The 17,500-nt window shown below is 45.9% G+C and overlaps 1 protein-coding gene across 1 annotated transcript in view; it reads right to left on the reverse strand.

The window, feature by feature from the left end:
- LOC311244828 (immunoglobulin superfamily member 22-like) overlaps window positions 1–17,500 on the reverse strand; it is a gene marked incomplete at its 5' end in the record, with an annotated part of 77,262 nt that overhangs the window by 57,841 nt on the left and 1,921 nt on the right. The window contains one exon of the mRNA XM_084334511.1: window positions 13,458–13,595. Coding sequence (XP_084190637.1) covers window positions 13,458–13,595 — 138 coding nt within the window. The remainder of the gene's footprint in view (window positions 1–13,457; window positions 13,596–17,500) is intronic.

Consider the following 17,500-nt stretch of genomic DNA (forward strand, 5'->3'; position numbering starts at 1 on the left):
TTGCAGTTATTTTCTGGTTATGAAGGATGCTATACCCACTCTATACCCCTGCAGAGAAATGGCCAAGAGTGGTTACCAATAGAACTTCAACATGAACCCTTTCACTGCCGCACTAACAGACTGTTAACCCTTTCACTGCGGCAATACCGAAGGTTAACCCTTTCACTGCCACACGACAGCAGGTTAACCCTTTCACTACCACACTACAGAAGGTTAACCCTTTACTATCACACTACAGACGGGAACTGTCTGTAGTGTGATAGTAAAGGGTTAACCTTCTGTAGTGTGGTAGTGAAAGGGTTAACAACATTCTCAATGGGCCCAAATGTATTTTCCCGTTGCAATGTTTGCTAATACAAGAGCTGTAACAGGGAATAAACTGGAACTTATGGAATAGCAACGGAATTCTTCTGAAAAGGTCTGTAACTTCACCTCACTTCTCCTGGAGATTTTCCCCTTCGAGTGAAACCATACAGTGATTTTGTAACATTGTAACGTCCCAATCCACTGCATCTGAATGTCGACACCCCACGTTTTAACATTACCTCCGGTCAATGGTCTCTAACTACACACCCTCAAGACCCCTACGCTCTGCATCTTCTAACTACACACCCTCAAGACCCCTACGCTCTGCATCTTCTAACTACACACCCTCAAGACCCCTACACTCTGCATCTTCTAACTACACACTCAAGACCCCTACGCTTTTCATCTTCTAACTACACACCCCCAAGACCCCTACGCTCTGCATCTTCTAACTACACACCCTCAAAACCCCTACGCTCTGCATCTTCTAACAACACACCCTCAAGACCCCTACGCTCTGCATCTTCTGGCCGTCTCAGACCCACTCCTATCCAAGCTCCGGGAGGGTCATCAAAGAGAAGGCGCCTATTCTCTGTCCTTGCCCCACAATGGTGGAATGAACTTCCCACCACAGCGAGGACAGCCGAAACCCGGCCAATCTTTCGCCGTCTACTACAGACACACTTCTTCAACCATTATCTGAAATGAGAAAAAAAACTAAAAACAAAAACAAACAAAAATCGAACCCTAATTAACTAACCTTACTGTCATGCACTTTTCCTAATAAACTAACCTACACTTAGCACTCAACACTTTGATGAACATTGTTACTCAGCTGATAGAGTTGTGCCCTTCCTGATGACTTGTTGTACGGAACTTGTAAGTCGCTTTGGATAAAAGCGTCAGCTAAATGACTAAATGTAAATGTAAATGAGGAAGAGTGAGGAGGAGAGGGTGAGGAGGAGAGGAAGAGAGAGAGGAGGAGAGGGTGAGGAAGAGAGGGTGAGGAGGAGAGAGTGAGGAGGAGAGAGTGATGAAGAGAGGGGGAGGAAGAGAGGGTGAGGAAGAGAGGGTGAGGAAGAGAGGGGGAGGAAGAGAGGGGGAGGAAGAAAGGGTGAGGAAGAGAGGGTGAGGAGGAGAGAGAGAGGAGAGAGAGGAGGAAGAGAGAGTGAGGAAGAGAGAGTGAGGAGGAGAGGGTGAGGAAGAGAGGGTGAGGAGGAGAGGGTGAGGAGGAGAGAGAGTGAGGAGGAGAGGAGAGTGAGTGAGGATGAGAGAGTGAGGAGGAGAGGAGAGAGAGTGAGGAGGAGAGGGTGAGGAGGAGAGAGTGAGGAAGAGAGGGTGAGGAGGAGAGAGTGAGGAAGAGAGGGTGAGGAAGAGAGAGTGAGGAGGAGAGAGTGAGGAAGAGAGAGTGAGGAAGAGAGAGGAGGAGAGAGGGTAAGGAGGAGAGAGTGAGGAAGAGAGGGTGAGGAAGAGAGAGTGAGGAAGAGAGAGAGAGGAAGAGAGAGTGAGGAGGAGAGAGTGAGGAGGAGAGAGAGAGGAATAGAGAGAGTGAGGAGGAGAGAGTGAGGAGGAGAGAGTGAGGAAGAGAGAGTGAGGAGGAGAGAGTGAGGAGGAGAGAGAGAGGAAGAGAGAGAGTGAGGAGGAGAGGGTGAGGAGGAGAGAGTGAAGAAGAGAGAGGAGGATGAGCGAGTGAGGAGGAGAGAGGGTAAGGATGAGAGAGAGGAAGAGAGAGTAAGGAGGAGAGAGTGAGGAAGAGAGAGTGAGGAGGAGAGAGTGAGGAAGAGAGAGTGAGGAGGAGAGAGGGTAAGGAGGAGAGAGAGGAAGAGAGAGTGATGAGGAGAGAGTGAGGAGGAGAGAGGGTGAGGAAGAGAGGGGGAGGAAGAGAGGGGGAGGAAGAGAGGGGGAGGAAGAAAGGGTGAGGAGGAGAGAGGGGGAGGAAGAGAGGGTGAGGAAGAGAGGGTGAGGAGGAGAGAGAGAGGAGAGAGAGGAGGAGAGAGAGTGAGGAAGAGAGAGTGAGGAGGAGAGGGTGAGGAAGAGAGGGTGAGGAGGAGAGGGTGAGGAGGAGAGAGAGTGAGGAGGAGAGGAGAGAGAGTGAGGAGGAGAGGGTGAGGAGGAGAGGAGAGAGAGTGAGGAGGAGAGGGTGAGGAGGAGAGAGTGAGGAGGAGAGAGTGAGGAGGAGAGGAGAGAGAGTGAGGAGGAGAGAGTGAGGAGGAGAGAGTGAGGAAGAGAGGGTGAGGAAGAGAGAGTGAGGAAGAGAGAGTGAGGAAGAGAGGGTGAGGAGGAGAGAGAGAGGAAGAGAGAGTGAGGAAGAGAGAGTGAGGAGGAGAGAGTGAGGAGGAGAGAGTGAGGAAGAGAGAGTGAGGAGGAGAGAGTGAGGAGGAGAGAGAGAGGAAGAGAGAGAGTGAGGAGGAGAGAGTGAGGAGGAGAGAGTGAGGAAGAGAGAGTGAGGAGGAGAGGGTGAGGAGGAGAGAGTGAAGAAGAGAGAGGAGGATGAGAGAGTGAGGAGGAGAGAGGGTAAGGATGAGAGAGAGGAAGAGAGAGTAAGGAGGAGAGAGTGAGGAAGAGAGAGTGAGGAGGAGAGGGTGAGGAGGAGAGAGGGTAAGGAGGAGAGAGAGGAAGAGAGAGTGATGAGGAGAGAGTGAGGAGGAGAGAGTGAGGAAGAGAGAGTGAGGAGGAGAGAGTGAGGAGGAGAGAGGGTAAGGAGGAGAGAGAGGAAGAGAGAGTGATGAGGAGAGAGTGAGGAGGAGAGAGGGTAAGGAGGAGAGAGAGGAAGAGAGAGTGAGGAGGAGAGAGTGAGGAAGAGAGAGTGAGGAGGAGAGAGTGAGGAAGAGAGAGAGAGGAGGAGAGAGAGAGGAAGAGAGAGTGAGGAGGAGAGAGAGTGAGGAAGAGAGAGAGAAGAGGAGATAGAGTGAGGAAGAGAGGGTGAGGAGAGAGAGGAGGAAGAGAGAGAGAGAGTGAGGATGAGAGAGTGAGGAAGAGAGAGAGGAGGAGAGAGTGAGGAGGAGATAGTGAGGAGGAGAGGGGGAGGAAGAGAGAGTGAGGAGGAGAGAGAGGAGGAGAGGGTGAGGAAGAGAGGGTGAGGAGGAGAGGGTGAGGAGGAGAGAGGAGGAGGAGAGAGTGAGGAGGAGATAGTGAGGAGGAGATAGTGAGGAGGAGAGAGGGAGGAGGAGAGAGTGAGGAGGAGATAGTGAGGAGGAGAGAGGGAGGAGGAGAGAGTGAGGAGGAGAGAGTGAGGAGGAGAGAGGGAGGAGGAGAGATGGCCCCAGGCCATCAGGATGCTCAACGAACAATAACACTATGTAACAACCATCAGATGCACTCACAGCACACACATCCACACGCACACACTCACTTTAAACAAACAACTCACTGCAGCACCCACTTTACACACTTTAGAACACCTAAACACACTTTATATTTATTGGTAAAGAATTTGCACTACAACCCATACCTCAGTACACCTTACTGTAAATTGTACCTCATCCCATTTCTGCTTTGCACTATATATGTGAGGTTTCGCCTGTTTCCCTGGACCTTATTTCCCTGTCCTCTCCTCACCAGCCCCCACCTTTGGACATTCCCTGTCTACTCTCCTTCACCAGCCCCCACCCTTGTGAGAACTTTTGCCTGCCTCCTACTCTTCACCAGCCCCCACCCTTGTGAGAACTTTTGCCTGCCTCCTACTCTTCACCAGCCCCCACCCTTGGACATTCTGTTCCTCTACCCTCACGCACCTGTTGGGAGTTTGCAATCTGTTGGAGAGTACTTAGGTTGCAGACTCCCCTCCAGTCCTTGTCGGGTCGTTCTGTGTTCTGGACTCTGTGTTCGTTCTGTATCTGTATCTGTGTACACTCTGTGTTCATGGAGTTCTGTACGTTACCATCCTGTACGTTACCATCACCTGCCGCGTCTCCGGCGTGAGACGACGTGCCAGCCATCACCACCTGTCGCCGTTTGCCTGGAGTGGGACACCGTCTTCGCTCTCTAATTCTCTACGGGAGGTTTTCCAGTGTTCCCATTCCAGACGTCAAGCCGGCTCGTCATCGCTCCCGATTCCACGGGAGGAAGGCGTCTCTTCGTGATCCTCGTTCCTGGGGGTGAGGCTCGTCGTCGCTCCCTAGTATTCCACGGGAGGACGGCGTGTGCCCATCCCGTTCCCCTTGGACCCAGGCTCGTCGTCGCTCCCTAGTATTCCACGGGAGGACGGCGTGTTCCCATCCCGTTCCCCTGGGACCCCCTTTGTTCTGCGCTGCCCGTCTGCAGCATCCGAAGAGGAGGAGGAGGATCTCCGTGCCAGGCCCCGCTGTCGGGCCCCTGTCCCCGTGCCAGGCCTCCGCCGTCGGGCCCCTGTTCCCGTGCCCGGCCTCCGCCGTCGGGCCCCTGTTCCCGTGCCAGGCCTCCGCCGTCGGAACCCTGTCCTCATCCCTGTAAGCAGCTCTGGCCCTCGCCCTGTCCAAGGCCTTAACCCTGTTCTCTGTCCCTGTCTCCAGCCCGCCTCTCCGGGCCTCTGTCCCTGTCCCCCTCTCCAGTGCCCCTGGTCCTGGTCCTTGACATTTAGCCCTGGCCCTGTCCCTTAGCCTTAGTCCCTTAGCCTGTTCGCCTCTTAAAGGCACAGTGCCGCTTTTCCATATTTCCTTGACTCTAGTGTTTTTGTGTTTTCCCTTAAAGGGACTGTGCCGCTTTTTGTTATGTAAGAAATAAATGCCCTGTTTTGGCTTACTCTCATACCTGTCTTGTGTTGTGCAATTGGGGTCGGTTACAAACCATAACAATATAGTATATTGTATATTAGTATATTGTATGGTAACTCAGTTACTTCTACTCTGCATTGAACATTGTACATATGTACATACTGAACACTTGTGTCCACGTACGTGACTTCTATTTTTACTTGCTATACTTATTTTATTTTATACTTATCTATTTTTGTCTAGCACAGTCTCTGGAGCATAATAGAAAGAAGCATTTTCTATAAAAGTATTCTGTACTTCTGTATGACAACTATTAAATAAACTTGAAACTTGAGGAGGAGAGGGTGAGGAGGAGAGAGTGAGGAGGAGAGAGAGAGGAGGAGAGAGAGAGGAGGAGAGAGTGAGGAGGAGAGAGAGAGGAGGAGAGAGTGAGGAAGAGAAAGTGAGGAAGAGAGAGTGAGGAAGAGAGGGTGAGGAATAGAGGGTGAGGAAGAGAGAGTGAGGAGGAGAGGGTGAGGAAGAGAGAGTGAGGAGGAGAGAGAGAGGAGGAGAGAGAGAGGAGGAGAGAGTGAGGAAGAGAGAGTGAGGAAGAGAGGGTGAGGAATAGAGGGTGAGGAAGAGAGAGTGAGGAGGAGAGGGTGAGGAGGAGAGAGAGAGGAGGAGAGAGAGAGGAGGAGAGAGAGAGGAGGAGAGAGTGAGGAGGAGAGAGGGAGGAGGAGAGGGTGAGGAATAGAGGGTGAGGAAGAGAGAGAGAGGAGGAGAGAGAGAGGAGGAGAGAGTGAGGAAGAGAGAGTGAGGAAGAGAGGGTGAGGAATAGAGGGTGAGGAAGAGAGAGTGAGGAGGAGAGGGTGAGGAAGAGAGAGTGAGGAAGAGAGGGTGAGGAAGAGAGAGTGAGGAGGAGAGAGTGAGGAGGAGAGAGGGAGGAGGAGAGGGTGAGGAAGAGAGGGTGAGGAGGAGAGGGTGAGGAAGAGAGGGTGAGGAGGAGAGAGTGAGGAGGAGAGAGTGAAGAAGAGAGAGTGAGGAGGAGAGAGTGAGGAGGAGAGAGTGAGGAAGAGAGGGTGAGGAAGAGAGAGAGTGAGGAAGAGAGGGTGAGGAGGAGAGAGTGAGGAAGAGAGGGTGAGGAGGAGAGGGTGAGGAAGAGAGAGTGAGGAGGAGAGGGTGAGGAAGAGAGAGTGAGGAGGAGAGGGTGAGGAGGAGAGAGGGAGGAGGAGAGGGTGAGGAAGAGAGGGTGAGGAGGAGAGGGTGAGGAAGAGAGGGTGAGGAGGAGAGAGTGAGGAAGAGAGAGTGAAGAAGAGAGAGTGAGGAGGAGAGAGTGAGGAAGAGAGGGTGAGGAAGAGAGAGTGAGGAGGAGAGAGTGAGGAGGAGAGAGTGAGGAAGAGAGGGTGAGGAAGAGAGGGTGAGGAGGAGAGAGTGAGGACGAGAGGGTGAGGAAGAGAGGGTGAGGAGGAGAGGGTGAGGAAGAGAGGGTGAGGAGGAGAGGGTGAGGAAGAGAGGGTGAGGAATAGAGGGTGAGGAGGAGAGAGTGATTACATTTTTTAGAGCATTAACTCTTTGGAATAACCTGCCTCAAAACCTCTGCTGCATTTACAGTAGATTCACTTTAAAAAATAATCTTAAATTGTATTTAACACTGTAAAGTATTTTGTTTAGTTTTTTAGTTTTCTGTTTCTTTGCTTGCATGTAATTTTAGCCATCTTAACTGTTAGTTTCATTATACATTGTGTGTCGAGTACTGACTTTTAATAATTTTGCAATAATAATTGTTTTTGTATGTTTTTTTTTGTGTGGACCCCATGGAAGACTAGCTGGTTGCTATGGCACCAGTTAATGGGGATCCATAATAAAATCAAATCAAATCAAATCAAAGCTGTCTGTTGTAAACTATATGTGGGGAGCAAAGAGTTTGCAACCATGAAAAAGCATCAGACGCGGCAGGACAACAATGTGAAACCTGACGCTGACAGGGAAGCCGCTACCAGAGCCAGTGATGGATGTAAACAAAACAACAGAAACCCATCTAAGATCAGGGCAAACGGGAAGCTCGTCGCTGGAGATGTTACCTATTTCCACGGTTGACTTGCCCTCATTTCGACGCACCATAGAGAAAATACCCACAAAGAACAAGATCAAGCTGCCAACAGAGGAAGACGTTTGCTGACTACAAAGAGAGAGAGAGAATAATGTGGTGATGGAAGCTCATTTGGAGGTAGACTTTCCACCACAGCTGATATGTGGACGGCTAACAACCGAAGCTAAACAGGTTGTACATTACTTTTTAGTTACTAGTAACATAACTAATTACTTTCATACAAAGTAATCAGTAAAGTAATTAATTTAATTAGTAATCAGTAATAAGTAACTAATTACACTGAGTAACTGCCCCAACACTGGTCGCCATAAATCAAAACTAAATAATTTTGAGGCACCATGAACCCAACGTAAGCCTTCCTTGAATGTTGTAAAATGTGCAGCCTCTGCCGTTGCAAACAGCTGCAATGAAACGGCAGATTTTCAGGCAGATTTCTAGCTTCAAAGACAGTGACAGTTTGTTCATTCAGTTCTGAAAACAGCATATCATTTATTTTTCCAATTCTCTGAGTTCTCTCCCAAAGCTGCAATAATTAGCTGAAAATAACTCTTGTCTATTCCATCTATTCCCTGTTAATAATTTCATGGTAGAGGCGGTCAGGTGGCGTAGCGGAGATTGCGTTCGTCACCAACGCCGGAGACGCTGGATTCTCCCGGCGTTGTCACCAGCTTGGCTGGCCGTTCACACTAATACAATTGGCAGTATTAGAGGGTGGGAAAGCTGGAGGGGTGGGTCCGGGTCGTTGTAAACAGCGACTCCTACAGTTCGGTCGGGGCGCCTGCTCAAAGCGGGTAGGATCTAAGGGGGGTAGTGTGATCCTTCCACACGTTACACCCTCTCAGTGAGAGTCCGCGCTGCCAGGTGAAAAGAAGCGGTTGATTGGCTGGACGTGTGTCGGAGGAAGCATGTGATAGCCTCCACTCTCCCAGACCGACTGTGGGGGGTAAGTGCGCAGCGACCAGGAAGGGGATTGGGAATTGGCATAACGACTAACATTGGGATGGGAGAAAATCAGAGGAAAAAGGAGTGGGAAAAAGATAAAAAAAATTAAAAAAATATCATGGTAGAGACAATACTTATTATGTTTATGGAATACATTTACTGACAAAGCCAGCAGGACATCTCTGTCGGCTAAGGGGCAGTGGCTAGTGTTGAACTTGAGTGTTGAACTGAGTGCATAGTAGTAAAGACTATTAGCATGATAGGTATAGTATAAGGATAGTAACATAGTACATAGTGGTAAGGTACATAATAGTAAAAGACAGTAAGAAGGTTATTATTATATCTTTTTTTAGATATTGATTGAAGAGATTTTTTTAGTCTACGGCAGAAAATTGGGTGGGTTTCACCTTGTGGTGGGAAGTTTGTTCCACCATTGTGGAGCGAGGACAGAGAATAGCCTGCTTCGCTTTGATGACCTCCCCCAGGAGCCCGAATAGGAGTATAGGTCTCAAGCGGCCAGAAGAGGAGGTAGGAGGAGGGAGCCGTTCTCCTCGCTGCGCGGTATGCCAGGTCAAGGACCTTGAAGCGGATTCCTGCTGCAATAGGAAGCCAGTGCCGCTCTGATTTTGATAGATTAGAGATCAGACAGGGCTGCCGTGCTCTTTATGAGTTGAAGAGCCTTGACCGCGCGAGCCGGTAAGCCAGAACCCTTTGAAATACATCTCGTCTCGACCCTCGGATCCTTCCCTCTCTCTTTCTCTTTTCCTCTCTTGAGACCAGTAGGTTCTAAGTTTTAGCGGTGCAAGCTAATTTTATTTCAAACCTTTATTTAATTTATTCGAAAGGCAACTGAGGTTTCCCTCATTTACAGTCATGTCGAGTGTACTGTACATACAGGAATAATAAGAAGAAAAAAGGGCATATAAAATGAGACAGCAAATCAAATCAGAACAATAAGACAAGTAAGGATAACAACAATCAATTCAAACAAGTGAGTGAACAACGTGATTGACAAAGGTTGGAGATCAAGGTGGGCATCAACATGCAGATTTACCCTGTTCAGAGCAAACTCAAGGGACCTTAAGGACCAGTCACTAGAACAGGTTCCATAGGTTTCAACATTCCATTCCAATAATGATGTAGTATAAGGAGGTAGCTTACCAATAATGATGTAGTATAAGGAGGTAGCTTACCAATAATGATGTAGTATAAGGAGGTAGCTTACCAATAATGATGTAGTATAAGGAGGTAGCTTACCAATAATGATGTAGTATAAGGAGGTAGATTACCAATAATGATGTAGTATAAGGAGGTAGCTTACCAATAATGATGTAATATAAGGAGGTAGCTTACCAATAATGATGTAGTATAAGGAGGTAGCTTACCAATAATGATGTAGTATAAGGAGGTAGCTTACCAATAATGAGGTAGTATAAGGAGGTAGCTTACCAATAATGATGTAGTATAATGAGGTAGCTTACCAATAATGATGTAGTATAAGGAAGCAGCTTACCAATAATGATGTAGTATAAGGAGGCAGCTTACCAATAATGATGTAGTATAAGGAGGTAGCTTACCAATAATGATGTAGTATAAGGAGGTAGCTTACCAATAATGATGTAGTATAAGGAAGCAGCTTACCAATAATGATGTAGTATAAGGAGGCAGCTTACCAATAATGATGTAGTATAAGGAGGTAGCTTACCAATAATGAGGTAGTATAAGGAGGTAGCTTACCAATAATGATGTAGTATAAGGAGGTAGCTTACCAATAATGATGTAGTATAAGGAGGTAGCTTACCAATAATGATGTAGTATAAGGAGGTAGCTTACCAATAATGATGTAGTAAACGGAGGTAGCTTACCAATAATGATGTAGTATAAGGAAGCAGCTTACCAATAATGATGTAGTATAAGGAGGCAGCTTACCAATAATGATGTAGTATAAGGAGGTAGCTTACCAATAATGATGTAGTATAAGGAGGTAGCTTACCAATAATGATGTAGTATAAGGAGGTAGCTTACCAATAATGATGTAGTATAAGGAGGTAGCTTACCAATAATGATGTAGTATAAGGAGGTAGCTTACCAATAATGAGGTAGTATAAGGAGGTAGCTTACCAATAATGATGTAGTATAAGGAGGTAGCTTACCAATAATGATGTAGTATAAGGAGGTAGCTTACCAATAATGATGTAGTATAAGGAGGTAGCTTACCAATAATGATGTAGTATAAGGAGGCAGCTTACCAATAATGATGTAGTATAAGGAGGTAGCTTACCAATAATGATGTAGTATAAGGAGGTAGCTTACCAATAATGATGTAGTATAAGGAGGTAACTTACCAATAATGATGTAGTATAAGGAGGTAGCTTACCAATAATGATGTAGTATAAGGAGGTAGCTTACCAATAATGATGTAGTATAAGGAGGTAGCTTACCAATAATGATGTAGTATAAGGAGGTAGCTTACCAATAATGATGTAGTATAAGGAGGCAGCTTACCAATAATGATGTAGTATAAGGAGGTAGCTTACCAATAAGCCTTAAAAATTAACAAATACCAATGTTTGTTGTGCCAACCAACCTTCTCATAAAGGACACAGTGATGAGTGTCGTATCTGTCATTAGTGATGAATCTGAGGGCAGAGTGATTTAAGAGTTGAGGCTGCATCATATTGCGAAGGCTACTCTGCAGCAGCATATTGTGTCTCCGCATATGCGAGTCTCTTAATCTATAATTCACAGGTAGAGCAGCCAGTGGGAATGAGACTCAAACACCTACAGTTTATGCAGAACAGGCTGTGCTGCCTGGCAACAGCGACAGAGTTTGTTTCTAAAGGTCACGCTGCTCTCTAAAGGTCACGCTGCTCTTTAAAGGTCACGCTGCTCCAGTGCAGTATCTTTGTGAGGGAGCCAACTTTGATGAGGTTTAGAAGCTGGAGGAGGCCAACGCTTTGGCAGCGACGGTAACAGTAAGTGGGCTTTTGGTCTGAGCCAATGGGGTGCAGGTGAGCTCACTGAACACTTTGGTCTGAGCCAATGGGGTGCAGGTGAGCTCACTGAACACTTTGGTCTGAGCCAATGGGGTGCATTTGAGCTCACTGAACACTTTGGTCTGAGCCAATGGGGTGCAGGTGAGCTCACTGAGCAAAGCATTGCAGAGAGAGCGTTCTAACACTTAACCCTTTCACTACGACACTACAGACGGTTAACCCTTTCACTACCACACTACAGAAGGTTAACCCTTTCACTACCACACTACAGAAGGTTAGCCCTTTCACTACCACACTACAGAAGGTTAACCCTTTCAATACCATACTACAGACGGTTAACCCTTTCACTACCACACTACAGAAGGTTAACCCTTTCACTACCACACTACCGAAGGTTAACCCTTTCACTACCCCACTACCGAAGGTTAACCCTTTCACTACCACACTACAAAAGGTTAACCCTTTCACTACCACACTACAGACGGTTAACCCTTTCACTACCACACTACATACGTTAACCCTTTCACTACCACACCACATAAGGTTAACCCTTCCACTACGACACTACAGAAGGTTAACCCTTTCACTACCACACTACAGAAGGTTAACCCTTTCACTACCACACAACAGACGGTTAGCCCTTTCACTACCACACTACAGAAGGTTAACCCTTTCACTACCACACCACAGAAGGTTAACCCTTTCACTACCACACTACAGAAGGTTAGCCCTTTCACTACGATACTACAGAAGGTTAGCCCTTTCACTACCACACTACAGAAGGTTAACCCTTTCACTACCACACTACAGACGGTTAACCCTTTCACTACCACACTACAGAAGGTTTTTTTATTTATTTTTTTATCTTTCTTCCCCTCCTTTTTCCCGATTTTTCTCCCATCCCACCCTTCCTGGTTGTTGCATACTTTCCCCTACTGTTGGTCCGGGAGACCGGAGACTGTCACATGCTTTCCTCCGACGCATGTGCAGGCTGGGGCAGGCCAACCTGGCCGCGCAGGTTCTCACCGGGGAGAGTGTAGCATGTGGGAGGCCACACTATCTCTCCTCAGTTCCAACCCTCGCTGAGCAGGCGCCCCGACCGAACTGTAGGGGTCGCTGTCCACAAGGCCCAGGACCCACCCTTCAGCTTTCCCACCCCCTGATACAGCCAATTGTATCAGTGTGAGAGGCCAGCCAATCTGATAGCAACGCCGGGAGCTGGATTCGAACAGGCGAATCCTAGTGTCTCCCGGTGTTGGTGACGAACGTAATCTCCGTGCGCCACCTGCCCCCCACACTACAGAAGGTTAACCCTTTCACTACCACACTACAGACCGTTAACCCTTTCACTACCACACTACAGCAGGTTAACCCTTTCACTACCACACAACAGATGGTTAGCCCTTTCACTACCACACTACAGAAGGTTAACCCTTTCACTACCACACTACAGACGGTTAACCCTTTCACTACCACACTACAGAAGGTTAACCCTTTCACTACCACACTACCGAAAGTTAACCCTTTCACTACCACACTACAGAGGTTAACCCTTTCACTACCACTATACCGAAAGTTAACCCTTTCACTACCACACTACAGAGGTTAACCCTTTCACTACCACACTAGGTTAAGGTAGTGCAAGGGTGAAAGAGGTACTTCACCAAACAGTAAATGCTGGGCGACAGTGGCTCAGGAGGTAGAGTGGTAATTTCGGTAATCGGAAGGTTCCAGGTTAGATTCCCACTAAACCCTTGCAGCATGTCAAGGTGTCCTTGAGCAAGACACTTAACCCCAACTGCTTCCAAAGAGCAGATTGGCACCTCGCATGGCTGCCTCCACCGTGTGTGAATGTGTGAATGAATGGGTGAACGTTGAGGCATAGGTTGTAAAGCACTTTGGATGAAAGGGCTATATAAATGCAGTCCATCTATATAAATGCAGTCCATCTATATAAATGCAGTCCATAAATGAGTTTGTATATGGCCACCAGTGATGTCATCGGGGACATTGAATCCTTGTGTTGTGGTAATTACAGCTTCATAAAATGATGTAGATGAAAAAATAACAACACCTTGTCTTATCGGGTGAAGTGCACATTAAGCCACTGCAACGGCTTTGCCTGAATAATTTACTACATAGCTTGTTTGCCGACAGGATTCGGGAAAAGTTTGGTCCGTTCGGAGGCAGCTTCCAGTGGAAGTACATACACCGGAAATTCTACCCCATACACACTTTCGGCCGTAGTGCTTTACCAGTCTTTATCTCACGGAGGAGATAAAACTGGGAACGAGGTCATGTCAAACGTGATGTAACACACTTTAAGACACGCCCCTCTGGCTCCCAGAGGAATACTGGGGGGAATGCAGCGGGTGTTGCTTGAACTGTCAAGGTGCTGCTGTGAGATGAAGGGAGCAGCCAGCTGTCACTCACCCTCCTGGGCAGTGATGGGGCGCGGCTTCTCCTCAAAATCTGGGACGGAGTCGCCCTCAGGGATCTGGAGGGATTTCTGCATCTGGCTGAAGGACTCGACAGCCGTCGACATTTTGCGCTGCGTATTCGCAGAGTGTTCTGGGAGAGGAGACACACAAACAAACAAACAAACATCAGAACCAGAGGAGAAATACAGCTAATGAATCAGGCAGCGTGGACCAGTACATATGATCCTGTATCCTGATGAATTGAAAATGGGGGACCCTGATGTAAACAAGACGAAAGTCTTTCTCTGGTCTGCATCCCCTTAACAATTGTGTGTATTGAGCTGTACTGTATTGTACCCATTCTGCAATCTGTTAATAAAGTTTTCAATCAATCAATCAATCAATACAAACACACCAGGCAGCATGGACCAGTACAAACAGTACATAATTGATTTTAAAATTGCTATGTTTGTGTTCAAGGCCTTAAATGGTCTGGCCCCTCAGTACTTAGCTGAACTCCTCCATGTTTGTAGCCCTGCTAGAGCACTGAGGTCAGCAAATAAACAACTCTTAAATGTCCCGAGGCTAAAGACTAAAGGCGATCGAGCTTTTGCGGTGGCTGTCCCTAAACTATGGAACAGTCTTCCACTGCCAATGAGGTCTGCTGCCCAGACGGTAGAGAGTTTTAAAACACAGCTGAAGACTCACCTGCTTTTATTGGCGTTCTGAGGCTCGGTAAGCCACACATCCCTTGGTCGTGTCGTGATTGTTTTTTAAACTTTATTGTAGTTATATGGCTTTGTGTGCATACTGTATTTTGTATTTCTTTTAGTATTTCTGTTTTTGTATTGTGCAGCACTTCGGTACAACTTCGGTTGATTTTAAATGTGCTATATAAATAAAGTTGACCTTGACCTTGACAAACACACCAGGCCTACAGCATGCTTTATTTATTGCCTATATTTATTGAGAGTAATGTATAATATAAAGTAAACGATAGGGCATACAGACCTTCATCTGCACCTTTGTTTACACTGTTTATTTTTATATTCAGATCTAATTGCCTATATTTGTGTCTTTCTACTATTACCCTGTTATGCCGCCTGATTTTCCCCCAAGGGGATTAATAAAGGAATATCTTATCTTATTTTATTAATCCATGTAGTTAATCTGTTTACTATTGTGGTGAGTAGCTGATCGGTGTATAAAGATGGCGGCCTCCTCCATTGAGTTCATTAGTCCTCCTGACCGCGTGATTTTTTTCCATAGTCTTTGTTTGCGAAGACGCTCTCTGATTGGCTAGCCCGCGTACAGCGAAGACCCTCTCTGATTGGTTTAGCTCCGAAGGGCTCTGGGATAGAAATGTCCGAATTGTACATATATATTCTCTGCTTCGAAGTGGTTATGCTTTGGCCCTCTTTCGAAGTGGGTTATGCTTAGAGTTTGGGTTAGGGGGCTACTGCGCTTGAAAAACACGTCAGTAATTTTGAAATATTCAATTGCAAATTGAATCAATTGTTGTTGTTTTTTTCTGGCAAATGAATCGTTTAGAATGAATCGACTAATCGATCAAGATAATCAACAGATTAATCAATAACAAAATAATGGTGCAGCCCTAAACTCCACCCAGCAGTAGCTCCCTCCTCTCTGTCGCTATAGAGAGAGTGGACAGGGAGCAGCCAGGTATGAAAAAGCAATCTCAATTAAGAAAGAATGGGAACGTAATGGTATCGAATGGGGGATGTCGCCTCCTAATGCACTTACCTTTCACCCTCATTACCCGCTGACTGCTAAAGTGAAATCAGGCAGAATGGCATCCTATTAGAGCTCAAAACGATCCCCAGAGTAACTTGAGTTTACTCGATTACAATAAGTACTTTTGCCTCGAGGCCTGATGTAACCCAACAGCGCGCTGTGTTTCTCACGGACGATAATCCCTGATGTACGCACTTCCGCCGTGGAACACCAGAGAGGCACGTTTTGGATTAATCGACTAATCCATCAAATAATCAACAGATTAATCGATAACAAAATAATCGTTAGTGACAGCTCTAGGTAGAATACTGCATTACTAATATTAGGGCTGTCTTAAATACTTCGAAGCTTCGTTCGAATATCGAATATATAATATATATATTTTTTTGTGCAAACACAACTCTGCCTCTCTTTGTTAACTACAACAAGCAATGCTGTTTGTTATTTAAGATGAGGTCGGACTCGGCACGGACAGATTTGTGTTCATTGTGCTGCTTTTATAAAGCCTCAAATGAAGGCTTACAATATTTCATGAAAGCAAAGTGTTTAGTTTGTCTAAGATTTAAAAAGGTTTAAAATTTACAGCACTGACAAAGTTGAACAAAGTGCTGTACAAGTCCCACAATATAAAAAAAAAATATATTAACATTATTTTTATTTTTTATTTTTAATAAAACAATAAAAAAATGTCATCTTGAAGCTTCGAATTAAAATCGAATCTCGGCCCGGAAGCTTCGAATTCCAAAAAAAATTCGAAGGTCAGCCCTAACTAATATAATGGATAGCTGCAGCCCTATATCCTGTTACACAGGAAAGACAGTAGAACAGTGTGCTATTGATTGATTGATTGATAGTACTATTGGTAATAGTAGAAAAACATAAATAGAGGCAATAACATTTGATCTGAATATAAATTTCTTTGGAGAATATACAGTGTAAACAAAGGTGCAGATGAGGGTCTGTATGCCCTATCGGTTATATTATATTATATGTTACAATAAATATGGGCAATAAATGAATATATATACTATGAGTAAGAGTAAAAGTAAACAGTATACACAAGGTGCAGTATACACAACACACCCTGACTGGCATGATATACGTCATACGTTGTAGTCCGTGCAGGTTTTGGTGGTTAAGAGTCAGACACACACGTATATTTGCTCAAACTTGCAACATGCACTCACACAACCAAGCACATCTACTTGATTGTTGTTAATATTATATATTATATGATATGCTAATGTTATATATATCTATTATAGGGCGAACAGTGGATCAAGTCTGGTAATCAGAAGGTTCCTGGTTCGATTCCGGCTCCTCCCGGGTGTCCTTGAGCAAGACACTTAACCCCTAGCTGCTCCTGATGAGTCTGGTAAGAAAGATGAATGAGAAAAGATGTGTAAAAATCTTTATCTGTCATCAAAACCTTCACTTCCCTGTTTCTTCTCACGTTCTGCTCTCGTTTGATAAAAGGCATTGTTTCCATGGTAGCGCTTGAGGAAGATGATAGCAGAAGTGGATGTTTTAATTACAAATCGAGCTATAAACATCTAACGATGAAGCGTGCTTGGTGCGTGAGCGCATGTTGTGGGTTTGAGTACGTAGGGAAATTGTATGACATTTTCCATGGCCCAGATATGTGCAACCGAGCTGGGATGCTGTTGTGGCTCAGTGTCTCCCAACAGTGTGCGTGAAGCAGGACGTTAAAGGCACAGTTCTGTTTTTGGGAAGCCTATAGCCCTGTTTTCTACCAATGCAATGTAAAATGGTAAAGGGTGCTTTAAAATTTTTTCCTCAAATTAGAGTAGATCTGTTCACTCACACATCGACGGCAGAGACAACCGTGCAAGGTGCCGTTAACCTGCTCATCGGGAGCAGTTAGGGGGTTAAGTGTAGGGGTGTAAATATTTGACCTCACAACGATTCCATTCGATTACGATTCTTCCGGCAACGATTCAATACATCATGAAATCTCTTCATTTGACCATGATTCGTTTCGATTAGATGCGATTCGATACATTTTCGATCAGTTACTTCCCCCAAAAATGTTGAATACACAAATGTGGCTGGGGGAACTGATTCACTCAGCATGAATGGACTATAGGTCAATAAAAAATCGACCTATACATAAAACGTATTAAATATTTTTTTTTTATAATCGATTCTAACATTTTCAAATCGATGCAGTTGAATCGTCACCTTAGGATCGATGCATTGCGATGCATCGATGCATTGTTACACCCCTAGTTAAGTGTCTTGCTCAAGGACACTTCGACACGCTGCCCGGGAGGAACGGGA

This window comes from Notolepis coatsorum, assembly GCF_963971535.1.
Source record: "Notolepis coatsorum genome assembly, chromosome: 18".
Taxonomy (NCBI): Eukaryota; Metazoa; Chordata; class Actinopteri; order Aulopiformes; family Paralepididae; genus Notolepis; species Notolepis coatsorum.